This window comes from Zea mays, chromosome 2 (assembly GCF_902167145.1).
Source record: "Zea mays cultivar B73 chromosome 2, Zm-B73-REFERENCE-NAM-5.0, whole genome shotgun sequence".
Taxonomy (NCBI): domain Eukaryota; kingdom Viridiplantae; phylum Streptophyta; class Magnoliopsida; order Poales; family Poaceae; genus Zea; species Zea mays.
Window position 1 is genome coordinate 195,182,221 of NC_050097.1, and position 19,468 is coordinate 195,201,688.

General features: G+C 45.5%; 1 protein-coding gene across 7 annotated transcripts; it reads left to right on the forward strand.

Moving 5' to 3' along the window:
• Positions 1 to 11,434: 11,434 nt before the first annotated feature.
• Positions 11,435 to 16,956, forward strand: LOC100284072 (ENT domain containing protein). 7 transcript variants are annotated; one of them, XM_008669842.3, is made up of 11 exons: positions 11,453 to 11,747; positions 11,907 to 12,019; positions 12,956 to 13,131; positions 13,228 to 13,337; positions 13,430 to 13,643; positions 13,742 to 13,864; positions 13,949 to 14,017; positions 14,508 to 14,750; positions 14,828 to 14,890; positions 15,011 to 15,074; positions 16,499 to 16,956. In XM_008669842.3, exons 2-11 carry the CDS (start codon positions 11,983 to 11,985, stop codon positions 16,558 to 16,560), a joined length of 1,161 nt encoding a protein of 386 aa, XP_008668064.1. In that variant the 5' UTR covers positions 11,453 to 11,747; positions 11,907 to 11,982; the 3' UTR covers positions 16,561 to 16,956.
• The last annotated feature ends 2,512 nt before the right edge of the window (positions 16,957 to 19,468 follow it).

A 19,468-nucleotide genomic window follows, 5' to 3' on the forward strand; every position in this document is an offset into this window, starting at 1 on the left:
CCCAAACTTGTTTAGAATGTCTTGAGTATACTTCGTTTGGCTAATGAAGGTGCCCTCTTGGAGTTGCTTTACTTGAAATCCCAAGAAATACTTCAACTCCCCCATCATTGACATCTCGAATTTTTGTGTCATGATCCTACTAAATTCCTCACATGTAGATTCGTTAGTTGACCCAAATATAATATCATCAACATAAATTTGGCATACGAACAAATCATTTGCAAGAGTCTTAGTAAATAAAGTAGGATCGGCCTTGCCGACTTTGAAGCCATTAGCAATAAGGAAATCTCTTAGGCATTCATACCATGTTCTTGGGGCTTGCTTGAGCCCATAAAGCGCCTTAGAGAGCCTATAGACATGGTTAGGGTACTCACTGTCTTCAAAGCCGGGAGGTTGCTCAACATAGACCTCTTCCTTGATTGCTCCGTTGAGGAAGGCACTCTTCACGTCCATTTGATAAAGCTTGAAGCCATGGTAAGTAGCATAGGCTAATAATATTCGAATTGACTCAAGCCTAGCTACGGGTGCATAGGTTTCACCAAAATCCAAACTTCGACTTGGGAGTATCCCTTGGACACAAGTCGAGCTTTGTTCCTTGTCACCACACCATGCTCATCTTGCTTGTTGCGGAAGACCCATTTGGTTCCTACAACATTTTGATTAGGACGTGGAACTAAATGCCATACCTCGTTCCTAGTGAAATTGCTGAGTTCCTCTTGCATCGCCATCACCCAATCCGAATCTTGAAGTGCTTCCTCTACCCTGTGTGGCTCAATAGAGGAAACAAAAGAGTAATGCTCACAAAAATGTGCAACACGAGATCTAGTGGTTACCCCCTTATGAATGTCGCCAAGGATGGTGTCGACGGGGTGATCTCATTGGATTGCTTGGTGGACTCTTGGGTGTGGCGGTCTTGGTTCTTCCTCCTCCTTGTCTTGAACAATTGCACCTCCCTCTTGATCATTGTCATCATCTTGAGGTGCCTCATCTTTTTGATCTTCTCCTTCATCAACTTGAGCCTCATCCTCATTTTGAGTTGTTGGAGATGCTTGCGTGGAGGAGGATGGTCGATCTTGTGCATTTGGAGGCTCTTCGGATTCCTTAGGACACACATCCCCAATGGACATGTTCCTTAGCGTGACGCACGGAGCCTCTTCATCCCCTATCTCATCAAGATCAACTTACTCTACTTGAGAGCCGTTAGTCTCATCAAACACAACGTCACAAGAAACTTCAACTAGTCCTGAGGACTTGTTAAAGACTCTATATGCCCTTGTGTTTGAATCATATCCTAGTAAAAAGCCTTCTTCAGTCTTAGGAGCAAATTTAGATTTTCTACCTCTTTTAACAAGAATAAAGCATTTGCTACCAAAGACTCTAAAATATGAAATATTGGGCTTTTTACCGGTTAGGAGTTCATATGATGTCTTCTTGAGGATTCGGTGTAGATACAACCGGTTGATGGCGTAGCAGGCAGTGTTGACCGCCTCGACCCAAAACTGATCCGATGTCTTGTACTCATGAAGCATGGTCCTCGCCATGTCCAATAGAGTTCGATTCTTCCTCTCCACTACACCATTTTGTTGTGGTGTGTAGGGAGAAGATAACTCATGCTTGATGCCCTCCTCCTCAAGGAAGCCTTTGATTTGTGAGTTCTTGAACTCCGTCCCGTTGTCGCTTCTTATTTTCTTGATCCTTAAGCCGAACTCATTTTGAGCCCGTCTCAAGAATCCCTTTAAGGTCTCTTGGGTTTGAGATTTTTCCTGCAAAAAGAATACCCAAGTGAAGCGAGAATAATCATCCACAATAACTAGACAGTACTTACTCCCGCCAATGCTTATGTAAGCAATCGGGACGAATAGGTCCATGTGTAGGAGCTCCAGTGGCCTGTCAGTCGTCATGATGTTCTTATGTGGATGATGAACAACAACTTGCTTCCCTGCTTGGCATGCGCTACAGATCCTGTCTTTTTCAAAATGAACATTTGTTAATCCTAAAATGTGCTCTCCCTTTAGAAGCTTATGAAGATTCTTCATTCCAACATGGGCTAGTCGGCGGTGCTAGAGCCAACCCATGTTAGTCTTAGCAATTAAGCAAGTGTCAAGTTCAGCTCTATCAAAATCTACCAAGTATAGCTGACCCTCTAACACTCCCTTAAATGCTATTGAATCATCACTTCTTCTAAAGATAGTGACACCTACATCAGTAAATAGACAGTTGTAGCCCATTTTGCATAATTGAGATACAGAAAGCAAATTGTTATCTAATGAATCAACAAGAAAAACATTGGAAATGGAATGATCAGGTGAAATAGCAATTTTACCCAAACCTTTGACCAAACCTTGATTTCCATCCCTGAATGTGATAGCTCGTTGGGGATCTTGGTTTTTCTCGTAGGAGGAGAACATCTTCTTCTCCCCTGTCATGTGGTTTGTGCACCCGCTATCGATGATCCAACTTGAGCCCCCGGATGCATAAACCTACAAAACAAATTTAGTTCTTGACTTTAGTACCCAAACGGTTTTGGGTCCTTTGGCATTAGACACAAGAACTTTGGGTACCCAAACACAAGTTTTTGATCCCTTGTGTTTGCCCCCAACAAACTTAGCAACTACCTTGCCGGATTTGTTAGTCAAAACATAAGATGCATCAAAAGTTTTAAATGAAATGTCATGATTATTTGATGCACTAGGAGTTTTCTTCTTAGGCAATTTAGCACGGGTTGATTGCCTAGAGCTAGATGTCTCACCCTTATACATAAAAGCATGATTAGGGCCAGAGTGAGACTTCCTAGAATGAATTCTCCTAATCTTGCTCTTGGGATAACCGACAGGGTACAAAATGTAACCCTCGTTATCTTCAGGCATGGGAGCCTTGCCCTTAACAAAGTTAGACAATTTCTTAGGAGGGGCATTAAGTTTGACATTGTCTCCCTTTTGGAAGCTAATGCCATCCTTGATGCCAGGGCGTCTCCCACAATAGAGCATACTACGAGCATATTTAAAATTTTCATTTCAAGTTCATGCTCGGCAATTTTAGCATCTAATTTTGCTATATGATCATTTTGTTGTTTAATTAAAGCCATATGATCATGAATAGCATCAATATTAACATCTCTACATCTAGTGCAAATAGAAACATGCTCAATGGTAGATGTAGAGGTTTTGCAAGATTTTAATTCTACAACCTTAGCATGTAATACATTATTTTCACTTCTAAGGTTAGAAATAGTATCATTGCAAACATTAAAATCTTTAGCCTTAGCAATTAATTTTTCATTTTCATTTCTAAGGCTAGCAAGAGAATCATTCAATTTTTCAATCTTAGCAAGTAAATTAGCATTATCATCTCTAAGATTGGAAATTGAATCATCACAAAAATTATAATCAACCTTAGCAATTAATCTAGCATTTTCATTTCTAAGGTTGGCAATCAAATCATGGCATGTGCTTAGCTCACTAGTTAATTTCTCACATTTTTCAACTTCCAGAGCATAAGCATTTTTAACCTTAACATACTTTTTGTTTTCCTTGATTAGGAAGTCCTCTTGGGAGTCCAAGAGTTCATCCTTCTCATGGATGGCACTAATTAGTTCATTTAGTTTTTCTTTTTGTTGCATGTTGAGGTTAGCAAAAAGAGTGCGCAAATTATTCTCCTCATCACTAGCATCATCATCACTAGAGGACTCATATTTAGTGGAGGATTTGGATTTAACCTTTTTCTTTTTGCCGTCCTTTGCCATGAGGCACTTGTGGCCGACGTTGGGGAAGAGAAGTCCCTTGGTGACGGCGATGTTGGCGGCGTCCTCGTCGGAGGAGGAGTCAGTGGAGCTCTCGTCGGAGTCCCACTCGCGGCACACATGGGCATCGCCGCCCTTCTTCTTGTGGTACCTCTTCTTTTCCTTTCTTCTCCCCTTCTTGTCGTCGCCCCTGTCACTGTCACTAGAAATAGGACATTTGGCAATAAAGTGACCGAGCTTACCACATTTGTAGCAAACCTTCTTGGAGCGAGGCTTATAATCCTTCCCCCTCCTTTGCTTGAGGATTTGGCGGAAGCTCTTGATGATGAGAGTCATCTCCTCATTGTCGAGCTTAGAGGCGTCGTTTGGTTGTCTACTTGATGTACACTCCTCCTTTTTCTCCTCCGTCGCCTTGAATACAACCAGTTGTGCTTCGGGCGCGGAGGGGCCATCTAGCTCGATGATCTTCTTTGAGCCTTTGATCATCAACTCAAAGCTCACAAAATTACCTATTACTTCCTCGGGGGTCATTTGAGTATATCTAGGATTACCTCGAATTAATTGAACTTGTGTAGGATTAAGAAATACGAGGGATCTTAGAATAACCTTGACCATCTCATGGTCATCCCATTTTGTGCTCTCGAGGTTGCGCACTTGGTTCACCAAGGTCTTGAAGCGGTTGTACATGGCTTGAGGGTCCTCGCCTTGGTTGAGTCGGAACCGACCGAGCTCCCCCTCGACCGTCTCCCGCTTGGTGATTTTGGTCACCTCGTCTCCTTCGTGCGCGGTCTTGAGTACGTCCCAAATTTCCTTCGCACTTTTTAACCCTTACACCTTATTAAACTCCTCTCGACTTAGAGAGGCGAGGAGTATAGTGGTTGCTTGGGAGTTAAAGTGGTGGATTTAGGCCACTTCGTCCGAGTCGTAGTCTTCATCCCCTACGGATGGTACCTGTACACCAAACTCAACAACATTCCAAATGCTTGTGTGGAGTGAGGTTAGATGATGCCTCATTTTATCACTCCACATATTATAATCTTCACCGTCAAAGACCGGTGGTTTGCCTAATGGAACGGAGAGCAAAGGAGTACGCTTTGAAATACGGGGGTAGCGTAGGGGAATCTTACTATACTTCTTGCGTTCATGGCGCTTAGAAGTAATGGACGGCGCGTCGGAGCCGGAGGTGGAAGGCGATGAAGAATCGGTCTCATAGTAGACTACTTTCCTCATCTTCTTTTTCTTGTCGCCACTCCGATGCGACTTGTGGGAAGAGGATTTCTTCTCCTTCCCCTTCGCCTTGTTGCGGGACTCTTTCGATGAAGCCTTCCCGTGGCTTGTAGTGGGCTTGTCGCCGGTCTCCATCTCCCTCTTGGCGTGATCTCCCGACATCACTTCGAGCGGTTAGGCTCTAATGAAGCACCGGGTTCTGATACCAATTGAAAGTCGCCTAGAGGGGGGTGAATAGGGCGAAACTGAAATTTACAAAGTTAATCACAACTACAAGCCGGGTTAGCGTTATAAATATAAACGAGTCCAAGAGAGGGTGTAAAAACAAATCACAAGCAAATAAAGAGGTGAGACACAAGGATTTGTTTTACTGAGGTTCGGTTCTCTCAAACCTATTCCCCGTTGAGGTGGTCACTAAGACCGAGTCTCTTTCAACCCTTTCCCTCTCTCAAACGGTCCCTCGGACCGAGTGAGCTTCTCTTCTCAATCAACCGGGAACCAAACTTCCCCGCAAGGATCACCGCACAATTGGTGTCTCTTGCCTTGATTACAATTGAGATGATCGCAATAAAGAATGAGAAAAAGAAGCAATCCAAGCGCAAGAGCTCAAATGAACACAACAATCACTCTCTCTAATCACTAAAGCTTTGAGTGGAATTTGGAGAGGATTTGATCTCTTTGGTGTGTCTAGAATTGAATGCTAGAGCTCTTGTAAGTAGTTGGAAGGTGGAAAACTTGGATGACTTGAATGTGGGGTGGTTGGGGGTATTTATAACCCCAACCACCAAAAGTGGCCGTTGGGAGACTGTCTGTCGCATGGCGCACCGGACAGTCCGGTGCGCCACCGGACACTATCCGGTGCGCCAGCCACGTCACCAGGTCGTTGGGTTCCGACCGTTGGAGCTCTGTCTTGTGGGCCCGCCTGGCTGTTCGGTGGTGCACCGGACAGGCCCTGTAGGCTGTCCGGTGCGCCACCCGCGCGTGCTCTGCTCCTCTGCGCGTGCAGGCGCGCATTTAATGCATTGCAGTCGACCGTTGCGCGCGAAGTGGCCGTTGCTCCGCTGTCACACCGGACAGTCCGGTGTGCACCGGACACTGTCCGGTGTGCACCGGACACTGTCCGGTGTGCACCGGACACTGTCCGGTGACTCACCGGACAGTCCGGTGAATTATAGCGGAGCGGATTCCCGAAGCTGGCGAGTTCAGAGTTGCTCTCCCTTGGGGCACCGGACATTGTCGGTGGTGCACCGGACAGTCCGGTGAATTATAGCGGAGCTCCTCTGAAAATTCTCGAAGGTGAAGAGTTGCGCGTCGAGTTCCCTGGTGCACCGGACATTGTCCGGTGGCGCACCGGACACTGTCCGGTGGCACACCGGACAGTCCGATGCGCCAAACCAAGGCACACTTCAGTTGTCCCTTGCTCTCTTTGATTGAACCCATTCTTGGTCGTTTTATTGACTTATTGTGAACCTTTGGCACCTGTAGAACTTATAGACTAAAGCAAGCTAGTTAGTCCAATTATTTGTGTTGGGCAATTCAACCACCAAAATCAATTAGGAAATAGGTGTAAGCCTAATTCCCTTTCAATGACCACTAGTGGGAGACCGCAGCCCAACTGCATGATGAAAATCCTTAAAGCTGAGCGATGGCGGAAGGGCGCCAGCCCCCATGAGATCATGCTCCTCCAGCAACAGTAAGAAGAAGGCGGGAATTGCAACGCCATCACGCAGGAAACGAGGAGCGCGAGATCCCCGACGGCGCAATCGCCGAGGGAGAAGACACTGGCGCGAATCCTTCCACCGAACATCAGCGCGCCCCATCCAGACAAGCGGCGCACCAGGACAAGCGTCCATTCGGTCTAAAAGCGCTCGGGGTGAACCAACAAGGCCATGGCAACTGTGGTGGCGCAGAGCAAAACCTCGAAGGCAAAGGGGCGCAACAAGAGGAAGAGAAACAAGGCATGACTGTTACCCGAGGGGTGAACCCCTTTTTAAAGGCAGATTCCTCTGATCGCGCCCCGAAAGGCCACAAGAAGTCCCCCCAACGCACTCCGGAGCACCCTGCCTATGATATGGGGGCCCGACCCCACAAGTCATACGGCTGGCGCAACGACCTCCTGGTGCGCAAAAGGCGAACTGTCGTGCGGGGAGCGATCCGCCGCGCCTCTTCATCTCCGCCAAGGGTAGCGGTCCAACTTCTGGCACGGAGGCTCGGGTCCAGGAGTCATACCCCTCGGACGTCGGCCAATGTGTGAAGAGAAGGCGAACCGCCGTGTGAGGAGCACGCCACCAGCTGTGGTGTGCCCCTTCATCTCCGCCGAAACCAATAGCCCAAGCTTTATCGCGAGGGCCCGGGCCCACGGGTCACCCTCCGTGGGTGCCGGTTCTTGGGTGCAGAGAAGACGAACCGCCACGCGCACCAGTACCGTGCCTCCTCAGGACCACCGCGGAAGACAGAGAAGGTGAATTTTCACAACCATATGCAGCGGTATCGAGGCGCCCCGCGCATGGCCCAGTAAAAGCCATCGAGCGTGAAGATCATGGGTCAGTCAGCCGCAGGGACAGGCACGCCGGTTGATATGACCAATGGTAGGCTGGTAGTGCATGCATGCCGAGTTAATGCGGCGCGCGCAGAGGAGGCGCCCCAGTTGTTGGCCATGCCAAGTTGACGCAAGTTGCAAGCTTTGGCCCCACGTGCAGGCTCGTACCCTCCCCTGAGGCGGGCCCAGGGGCCACTGTCGGTACCCTGGATCAAGGGTACCCCCTACTACTGTATCAAGGCGCAGTTCCCGTACGACTACCTCTTAGCCACATGGTAGTGGGACTGCGTCTGTGACTAAGACGTGCCTCAGCCCAACCAAGGGTGGTTGATCAGGGCCCACAGCATCGCTCGGCCTCACCACCCGAGAAGGTCCGGGACCGCCGCGGGTCCATCGTGATGGAATACTCCTGGGCATCTGCAGTAAGTCCGGACCCCCATGGGAGTCCACCTAAGTTTGCGAATAGGACTCCCAGGGGAGGTCTGGGACCTCCACGTGTGCATACCGGGCCCCCAAGGTGGGAACCATACCCCTTTGCAAAGGGTCCGGACCGCTCACGGTGAGGTCCCGATGCACTAGGACGGAAGGTGCTTAAAGCCCTGGTCAAAGACCAGGCAGGGTCCGACGCTGACACGTGCCTAGACCCCATCATGAACACTTCAGCTTCCCGCCCAGGCGGAGACCCGATGCTGCCACGTGGCCCTCCGCCCGTGATGTAAGCCAGCGGGCGGAGCCTAACATAAGGACTACGTACCGCGGGCCGCGTCGCGCGTCGCATGCTACGCTATCTTGGTAGCTAATGTAGAGGATGCCCACCGCCTGACAGGCGATGTGCCATCTCAGCATTTAATACGCCACATCCACTCCGCTGGCAGGCGACGTGACTACTCGGCATTTAATGCACCCTCTCTCTACTCCTCTAGTAGGCAGCGACTGGGCTATCCTGCAGGCGGCGTGCATGTCCAAACAGACAGCAGACGTGCGCCCATACCACCGCGCGCGCGCCATGGTCATCATGACTTGTACGTTGCCAGGGAAACTTCTGCTGCAAGCCAATACTACGGGGATCGCAGATATCAGGGCACGAGTAGATTGCACCGGATTAATAGCTCCAAGTACTACACCCATTTTGTCCCTGGGCCCACATGTCGGGGCTCAGTATCCTTGTATGTGCCCCCTTGAACTATAAAAGGGAGGGCACACTACGTTACAACACAGGCACACACACACGCTCAGACTCTCAGTCCCAAGTCTTCCAGGACACAACTCAAGCTCACGAGCAATACAACACATAGTGGAGTAGGGTATTACGCTCCGGCGGCCCAAACCACTCTAAACTCTTGCGTGTTCTTGTGTTTACCCCCAAATCTCACAACAAGCAAAACGCTTAGGCCCCCTCTTCATCTTAGGATTTAGGGCGGGTGCACTCCGCCACCCGGCCGGAGATTTCCTCTCCGACAATCCCCATCCCTCACCCGCCTCTAGCCTCCCTATCCCCCTTGATCACTCTCACACACGCTAGTCCAGACGATCAATGTCACCCCAGCCCCTATTGTTGCGTCCATGCTGGACAACTACAGCTAGTCGCGACGACGTGCACAGTTGTCGAGCGTGGCGGTGTCTTACAGACAGAAGGTCTCATAGAACATGCTGATGGAGGCGTCAAAGGTGGAGTCCGCGTGGGCGTCAAGGCCCTCCGACGGGTTGAACTGGAAGCGCGAGTCAGTGACGCGCAGGCGACAAGCCCCGGTGGGGCTACGCCTAAGGCTGAGCGCTAATATGGACAAGGGTGTGGCTCCAGCGGTGTCCATGCTGGACAGCAAGCTAGTTGCGGTGGCACCCGCAGCTGTTGGCGTGGCAGTGTCTTACAGGCAGAGGGTATCATAGAACTTGCACGTGAAGGCATGAAATGTGAAGTTGGCACGGGCATCGAGGTCCTCCGTCGGGTCGAGCTAGAAGGGCGAGTCAGTGAGACAGTGACGCGCGGGCAAACATAACGATCAAAGCAATTAGCTTATATGCTAGAGCAATAGAGGCGTTAGCCAACTCGAGAGTCGATTTCGTAGAAAGTTCCACCTCTGCATCTAAAACTACGAAGGCATTATCAATACATTCGGACAACTATAACTAAAAAGGTCTTGGTAGCACCCAAAGGTTGTCCAGCCCAATGCCAATAAATTTAAAAGTGTGTAAGGGCACACCTTCATCTTAGCAAAACAAACATGGTTAGTATGAGTCAATATTTATCTCTGTAGTTTCTTGAGCATGAGTATCGGAATCTCCATAGGAATATAGGACTCATTCATTTCTTTTTTCATCTGGCTAATATCCACAATGCTCTCTTTTTGAGCGGATGATTCCTCGAACATGTTGTCTAAGCATAAAAGCATAATCAATATTCATCAACAATACAATCTTTACAACAAAAACAATGCTCACTGATAGTGACACCCTCTTCAAAATTTGACCGGACACATGACACTTCTACCCATACTCGCAACCAGAGAGAACCTTTTTAACATTCTGCCACCTTGTCCTATCTCCTCAACCATGGGTACTTTGTGGTAAAACTAATATTTCAACCAATCACCATGTTGTTTATTATTCATAGAATGGGCAAAATCTATTTGGTGGTACGACATGTTTTGAAACTACAACAAAGTAAGTGATAACATTCACTCCGACAATAATCTGATTCTTAAACTGGTAATGTATCTCAAGCAAAATGCACAAAACACATGAATATTGGATGTAACTCTCTGTGATTTCATAGCCAGATAAAAAGTGCATTTTTATATGCTGTTAGCGGTCTGGTGATGCATAGATGCACCTCTATGTTATACGCATAAAAATATCTTCCACAACATCTTGCACAAAGAAGCGAAGCTTGGTAAATAAATTCTTGAGCATCTCACACTCATATGCCTCTGACTTTGAGACGACCTCGTTCCATGGCAAACGATCTTGGTCTTGTAAACAAACGGGACAAGAGCAACCTTATTTGTCTAATAAGCCAAACTTAAAAGCCAACTTCGACATAGAGACCTCAACGTCAGCCAAATTCTCTCCAGAACCAAATAGAGATCGCGAAGGCAAGTTTTCTCCAAACATCTTCATGAATACAACTAAGAAGACAGGCTTCGCACAGAAGCTTTGCTATGTCTAGGCTAGTAACAGCAAGACCACTGGAGCACAAGAAACAATAAAATTCACAGCTTGTGGGCATCATTCGCCTTTTACAGTAAGTAACAATTTCCGTGGAATTCAAACCATCACGTGTTAAGTGAATTAACACATTCGCCTTTCCCTTTCTTATCACTATTTGTTGTTTTGTCTAGTATGAAGTTGATTATGAAAGCCGATGTGAAAACTAAGAATGGTTGTTAGTTTGCTCCGAAGTATCGAGGGATGCATTTTACTTATGGTGAAATCCTCAACAAGGCTTATTCCCACATAGAAAATCAGCACTTTTGTGATATTATTATTATTAATTATCATTATCACCTTCATCATCATTATCAACATAGAGCTTTACCTAAGGTTAGTTTCATGCAAAAAAATCAACAAAGTTTCTTGTGTGGCTAGGTTGCCCATCCATAGATTGTGCTTTTGGTGCCTTTACCAAAGAGCATTTCTATTTTAATTTCTATTCTATATGCCAGTCAATAATATATAAATAATGAAATATTTTTTACGAGTTAGTTGTTTCAATGGAACAAATGGTTGAGCTAATGGAACGTATTTCTAGTGAAATAAGAACTTTTCCCCCAACGTAGGACTTCAAGTAATCTATGCTTTTTTGTGAACTTAGGATATTTTAATTTAAACTGAGATTTTCTTTTTTAGGAATGAGCGATTTTCTATATAGAATCATAGCATTTTTCTTCTGTAACATAAAATCTAAACATAAAACAATTTATTACGACGCTGAGGCATTTTCTCGTGAAAGAAAACGCACTCCCGACTCCCGAGTGATCCCGAGTCCCGACGGCCGACGCGCGCTTAAGGGCTTACGGCTAATCCGGCGGCTACGAAAGGAAACATCTACCCCGTTCAACCGTTCCATTTCTTCTCCCGTTCCGTTCACCCCCCCCGCGAGCTCTATCTTTCGTGGCGCAGCTCGGCAGCTGGGCGGCCGCCCCCCGCCGGCGCCACGCCCTAAGCTACGCCAGGTTCCCAGTTCTTCGTCCGTCCTTTTGCTAGGTCTTCGTTGGACACTTAAACGGCGACGAGCACCGCCAGGTATTTATCTTTCCCTCCTGCTGTGCGAAACCGAGTACCCGAACCCTAATCTAAGCTATTTGGCTATTTGTATTCGGATATGATCTAATGACAAGCTACTAACTACTATTTTTTGCACAATTATTGGGTGTACATGGTACACCCTTCACTCTATCTCAGACGCGCTGGTGCCTGGATCCGGCGGGAGTGCTTCAGGTTTTGACGGTTCGTCTCTCTCGTTGTTTCCGGCGGGGTTATGAAGGCGGTGGGATACAGCCCCTACGACAGCAGCGGTGAGTTTGCCCGAATTGACCAATTTTAAGCCTGATATTTTTTTATTGGGTCAATCAAAATTAGATAGCTAGTCCATTTGGTTGCCATGGAGTGGTATGTATACAATTAATCCTTTTTTCTTAATTAGGGATCCCCGTTTTGTTGGGTGAATATGTATTTCGGCCTGACTGTATGATGCCTTGTTTCTTGAGATTGATATCTGTTGCCACTAAGCAATGTAAACGTTCAACAGATTTTTTTGTTGTTGTGGCGTTATAAAGATAGCCCAATGGATAACTGCTGAAACTTTTGATTTCTACTCCTGACGCCCAGGATTAAGTCCTGGGTGGCTAGACATTAGATATAAGAATCCAATCCCGAGATAAAGGTGGAAACAGAGAGTATCACAACTGTATAAACAAAAAGTTTGAGAGTAAGCATTATATAATCTCCTTTTTTTGTTAAAGAATAGATAACCCATTTTCTCTTTACCACACGGACCCATTAGGATGTGTTTTCTTTATTTTGACACCTAAAAAAGTGCAAACTACCAATCCTATTTTTTTGCATATTCTTTTAAAATATATAGGGACTTGTTTTTAGGGGTTTCAGAGATGTAATACAGAGTATTGGCTATGGAAAACTGTATACCAGTGCTGTAGTAGTTTTACTTGTTAGGAATGATTTTTTACTTTACAGTTTACACTCACGGTACCTGGCTTTGGATTCATGGTACCATGTCACTCACCTTTCCTGACTAGTGACTAGTTCCGGGTTTCTGGCCCACTAGATACCAAATTGTAAATTCGAATTACAAGCGTAGTCGGTGTTATAGTCATAGGATTACATAATCCAACATGCATACCTTATGGTTTGCTGTCGAGTTGTGCATTTCATATACTACAGTATTGGTTCCTCTCCCTTTATTGTAGGGACTGATGACGATCTCCCTCCAGCACAAAATAGAGGACTAAGAGGGCGATCTTTCAGTGGGAATGTCGTAGCATCTGCTGGGGCATTTCCTTACATGAGGGCAAATAATGATCTGGAGAGTGAAATACATCGGGTTGAGCAAGATGCATATACTGGTATTCTTAGGGCATTTAAAGTGCAATCTGATGCAATATCCTGGGTATACAACCAAATTGAAACTTGTGCTGTCAGTTTCATTAGTCATACCTTGGCCTACTGTTTGTGTTTAGAATAAGATAGATGTGCTTCTGTACAGGAAAAGGAGAGCTTGATTACTGAACTCAGGAAAGAACTGAGGGTTTCTGATGAGGAGCATAGGGAGCTATTAAATAAAGTCAATGAAGATGGGACCATCCGTCGAATGAGGTATTTCCATAAAGCATTTATGTGTGCATGTGTTCTATTGCATCATCAATATATCATCCTTTGTTAATTGCTTTCGCCAAAAATACCTGCAGGGAGTTAAGACAGGCAGGTGGATCCCCAAGTGGTTTGCATCATGGCAACATGGTTTTATATGGTGCAGAACCTGGGTCCACTACCAAGAGGCAAAGGGCATCTCATTCGATTCCTTTGCAATCAGCAGGCCTCCAGTCCCCTATGATGCCCTCCCACTCAGTTTCATCTGCAAAATGGGGTCCTTTGCAAGCAAGAGGCACGAAAGCGAGGACGGTATATTCAGAATATTATGCATATTATTTTTCGTATCCTGAGATCTTTTTCTATAACAGTTTGAGAACAATTTTCTAATGGCTTGTGGATTTGTACAGCCCATTCCTTTGGCGTTACCATCTGTGGATCCAAGTTCACTAATAAACCATAAAGTTTATACAAGGTGGCCAGAAGACAACAACTTCTATGAGGCCACCATAACACGATATAACCCTGTGACGGTTTGTTTCAATTTTTGCTACTGTTTTGATCCTTAATGCAGGTATGCATCAGTGCCCAGTAACCTTCTTTCATGTTCTCTCTAGGGTGAGCATGGACTTGTCTATGACATGGGCACACAAGCCGAGAGTTGGGAATCAGTTAGACTTTGTGATGTAAGCACTGTTTGCCTCCAATGCTTCTACTCATTTTCTCTTTACCCCTTTCTTTCTTCTTTTCTTCTGTATTTAGTTGTGTTCTTTAGTTATACGCCATCTAAGCTTACTTCTTCGTTATGCTTTCTGGCTATGAATAATTGTTTTTTCTGTGTTATTTGTGCTAGTCTCTGTTGATTGATGCCAACAAGATACTATCTGCTCATGTGCTCCTGTAAACTTAAAATGTAAAGTATAAAAGATTTGTAGTTGTAGCACTTCCCTTACCAAAATTATATTTTTGCAGTGGTGCAGTAGCCTAGGTACTGTACTCTTATTGATTTGCTGGAGCTGGAATTTACTTGCTAGTATGATCTAGAGTATGGATATGTGTTGAATTAACATGTTTGATCTGTAGGTGAATTAAAATTTGCCTGCTGAATTAGCATGGCTGATTTCTCACATTTCCATTAATTATTCAGTTAAAGATTGATAAACGCTCCTTAAACAGATGGCACCTGAAGATATAAGATGGGGATTTGATGGACACCTTTCAAATCGTGATGTCTGGAGCCCTTCTGGCCCTATGTTGATGAGGCACATGACCAACAATGGTGCTATGGCAGGTTCAATCAAGGGAAGAGGGAGGTTATCAATAAATGAGACTATAAAGGACTATGCTCCACCTGAAAATGGCACCAATAGGAATTTTGATCATGTCGACATACCAAATACCGGAAGTGTTGTTATGGAGGTAAATTTCAATCAACAGTTAGACATTAAAAAGGTAGTCAGATATAATTGTCTCACGGTTGTATGTTCCTAACACAGGTGAAGAGGGTATTGTTCAACCCAAATATGCCTGAAATCGAGAAGGCAAGGAAACTTTTGAAAGTGAGTTAATTATTCTGTTCAAATGTTCTTTTCATTTGAAAATGCTGTGTGATTGAAAAAATCGTTATCATATTTTCTTTCCCTCCTTTGAGTCACAACACAAAACACTTGCTCTTTTAGGATCAGGAGCAGTCATTACTTGATGCAATTGCCAGACTTGATGAAGCATCTGATAGCGATAATGGTAAGTTCCTGGCCAGTTCTACTTCATTGAAGATCAGATAATACTATAGGGAAAGATAGTACTCACCCCCTTCCAAAAGTTAGATGTTTTAACTTTTTCCTATGTCATACTTTTCTAACTTTGACCCAATTTAGAGTAAAATTACACCGCCACTCTGTAAACTGTTGCGTCATACTCATCCAAGTCCCCGAACTATGAAATTGTAGATCTAGGTCCGTAAACTATTTAAGTACCCCAATTCTGATCCAAAGCACCCATATCATAGCAAATTAGCTAATGTGGAGCTCTAGCATGAAATTGACATGTTGCTCCGCAGCTCATGTTTACACGGTCGGTCCCTATACTATATGTGATCAGGGATTCTAACAAAGGTTGCCAAACTATGAAATTGCAAACCTAGGGCTCTAAAGTACTCAAATCATGGTCCAAAGCATCTATGAGCCTGTTTGTTTCAGCTTCTGGCAGCTTCTGGCCACTAAAAGCTGCTACGGACTGCCAAACGCTCAGCTTTTCAGCCAGTTTCTATAAAATTCGTTGGGGCAAAAACCATCTAAAATCAACATAAACACATAATCGGTTCAGTCGTTGTAATAGTAGGAATCCATCACTTTCTAGATCCTGAGCCCTATGAACAACTTTATCTTCCTCCACACGTAATCGTAATGATACTCAGATTCTCCCCACAGCCAGATTTTCAAAAAAGCTGGTTAGAAAAAAGCTGAACCAAACAGGCCCTCGTCTGCCGATGTAAGGGTGACACTGCTGGAACGAGCTATGCAGGGTTCTCAACTACAGCAAGCTCAAAAGACAGTGTCCATGCATGGTGCACAGAATGAGTTGCTGCCACTTAAGGTCTTCATGCAGATGCTCTTCTATGAGAAAGCTTGTGTGGTGACACTATATAGTCCATCACAGCAGGCTGCAGCAAGATTTGGAACCTAAATGAGAGTCCCCAAACTATTATAGTCCATCACAAGGTCAAGAACCTCTCTAGTGAGCCGGACAACAATAGTTTGGAGATCAAAATGAGAGTGACATATTAGTTTATGGGCCGGCCGTGTAGTTTACTCTTATAGGAGAAACTACTAACATCAATACCAAACAAATGAACGTCCAATACATATTTTAATGGTGGATGTTGGTGCCTTTTTCTATACACTTCCAAGACAAATATAAGGTTAAATCACGAGAAAACTAAAATGACTTTTATTTTTTTGGAAGAGGTAGTATTTGCTAATGGTTTTTTGTATAAAATAGAATTCTTGGATGAATCATTTGAGAGACTGTAATTTTAACTGGTGGTGTATTGAAGTCTTCCTGGATGCTTGTTGAATGGACATCAGAAATGTACATTCGCCAGCTGATGCATCTTACATGGTGTATTCATGCTTCGTATATTTCCCTGACCATTTTTTGTGTTACAGAAGATATGGCCATGGAAGGCCGAATGGGTTCTGCTGGGGAAAGGAATGGCATCACTACGTAGTTGCTTCTGGCATGTTGGAATTTTGGTAGATTAACATGCATTTGTGTAGCACCTACCTCGACCGCAGAACAAGGAAACCACATTATGGCAAAACTGCATGCCAGAAAATGGTGTCCTGGAAACGGTTGACGCCTGAAATGGGATTTTTTGGCTACACAAAATTGAGCGCACGAGCGGCAGAGATGCAAATGTTAAAGAACTGTTTAAGCGCCATTGCATGGTGTTTCCTATGTAGCAAACTAGAGGCAACTAAATGTTCTAGTTGATCATTAGCATGGAGCACTTAGCATTCCTGATTCAGTACAGGTAGATGTCTAACACTCCAGCATAATATCCAACTTGGCTGTTCTTGTACTCTAATGTGAAAAAGGATTGTTGTGCACGCTTTTCATGTAAGCCTCGAGTGAGTAGCCGAGCTTTGTTCTGGACGCTTAGGCACCGTTGGGGGTGGCTAGGGCGATCAGGTTAGGCTATCCGCAACCGTTATCCCTAAATTTTTCTCCCTATATCACTTTTTCCCCTATTTCTTCCCCTATTTTTTCATCTGCCGCAGCGGTTCCCCCTAAATACTCCCTCTATACCTCACTACCACTATAAAATATCATTTTCTATACCAACTATTAATTTTTTATCTACTAACAATTACTCGTGGACTCACAGCACAGTGTTTAGGGTGATGAACAGTGACACGCTACATCTAGAGGGAGAGAGAAGCGGACCGACACGTAGGGGGCGCTGTAGGGGGCACCGCTGCGGCCATAGGGTGCCCCCTACAGCCGACATGCAAGGGGAGGGGGAGCGGTAGGGTCGACTGCTGCGGTCAGTCTTAGAGCATCTCCAACAGGCATGGCCGGATGCCGCCATGGGGATTGGCTGGCCTCACGCGAACAGGTTAGAGCGTGCTCAACAGTGATGTCGACTCATTGATGAGACGTGCTCCTTCGTGAAATAAAAGATTCTAAATTTCCAGAGGAACAAAAGGGAATGAAAGTATATGATTAATCTAAATGATACGTACACACAAATAGTGTGGAAGCAGTCTATTTTTAGATAAAATAAATAGATATTGGAGTTGGGTATGTTTTTTTTGAGCTTTATATTTTTAAAGAGCCTAATATAGCAGTATCGGGAGAACACCGATTTTTTTGTTTTTTAGCCCCTTTTGTTACAAAAATTTACAATTAGACCCCCAGAAATTTTATATGCATTTTTGGACCCTTTGCTCGGCGCCATAGCCTATGACGCCGAGCTCTGATGTGGCGACGAGAGTTAGGGTTGACGTGGAGGCTGATGTGTCCCCTAGCTCGGCGCCACAGATCTTGGCGCCGAGCTAGGGGTTTAGATCCGCGCCGTGGTCCTCCTGCTCATTCCCTTCTCATGTCGTCCCGCAGCTTTTCGCCGCCGTCGCCCATCGCCGCACGCCGAGGCGCCAGGCCGCCATCCCACGTCGCGCCCCTCCTCCGTCGTCGCCCCACGCCGCGGCAACTGCCCAACGCCACGCCCTCACGCCGTCTCCCCACGCCGCGACAGTCGCCGCGGCCGCCGACCCACACCGCGGCCTCCTCCGCCGCCGCCACACACGTCGCCGCCTCCTCCTCTGCTCATTCCCTCCTCCGCCGCCACCAGGCACGCCGCGCCCACTCCGAGCAGCCGTCCCACGCCGCGGCCCCCTCCACCGTCGCGCCGTCCTCCAAGCCCGGCGTCCTCACCGCCACGACGTCCTCCGGCCCGCTGCCCTTGCCGTTCTCCTCGCTGTCAAGCCCCTCGTCCCCACGGCCGACCCTCCTCCCCACGGTAATGGTTTACTTAGTTTTTAGTAATTAGTTAGCTAATTTATTTGGTATAATGTATAGATCGATAGCTATTCACTTAGTATAAATAGTTAGCTAGGTATTTATTTGTTAGTATATATATTTAGTGATTATATAGTTAGTAAATTGGTAGCATATTGTTAGTGTATTGGATGTAGGAAAGTGAGTAATTATAAACGGTTTAGCATATACTTGTAGCATATTGTTTAGCACATTGATATCACATGGTTAGCATATTGTTTATTATGTAGCTATCGTGCAGTTTTCTGTGTTGGCAACCATCGTGTTGTTGTTTCTTTGCAGGTTTTAGAAATTATCACTTTATAGGGGAGGTGCTACCGAATTTTTTATTGACAATAGTATTTTTTGTACATAGGTGTTCTTCCGACTTGACCTTCTCCACCATTAGCTGGACTCGTACGTGATCTCAGGTATACATTGATTTCGTACATTATTCATAGATTATGTAATTTCGGTTAATGTGGTCATTTATTATTTACTATATAGTAAGTAGTTATTATTTATTTATTAAGTACTGAGGCACTAGTATTTAGCCAATATTGAGTTAGTAATCCATGTTTACAATAGATGGACACCCTAGTGACACTATACCATGGAGGAAGCGTGGAGACAGATGATTATGGGAATGCTAGTTTTTATGGTATGAAGAACATGACCATGATGTCCGATGAAAGACCCTCTTTTGCCCAGATTTTCTTTCGAGCTTGTGAGGAGATTAGTTGCAATTTAAACGACCCTAGAATATCAATTCAGGGTTTGTTGTCCCATATTACATCTGGGACAATTGTCCGACGGTTGATCTCCATTACCTCAGAAGATGATTGAGTGAGATATGTAAGAATTGTGAAGACGATTGTTCCACCATGTTTGGATGTGGTTGTTCGAAAGTTATCTGTTAGTCATTGCGATGCTCCAGTCGGGTTGTCTCCACAAATGCCAAATGTATCTCGTATTGAAGCTCCTTTGCTAGAGCTTCCAGAAGAAGTGGTTGTTGTGCCCGATGCTCAATCGGGGCCGAACGAGTATGAGATTTCTCGTCCTCTTCATGGCGTTTGTGGGGCTTCTAATCCGGTGGT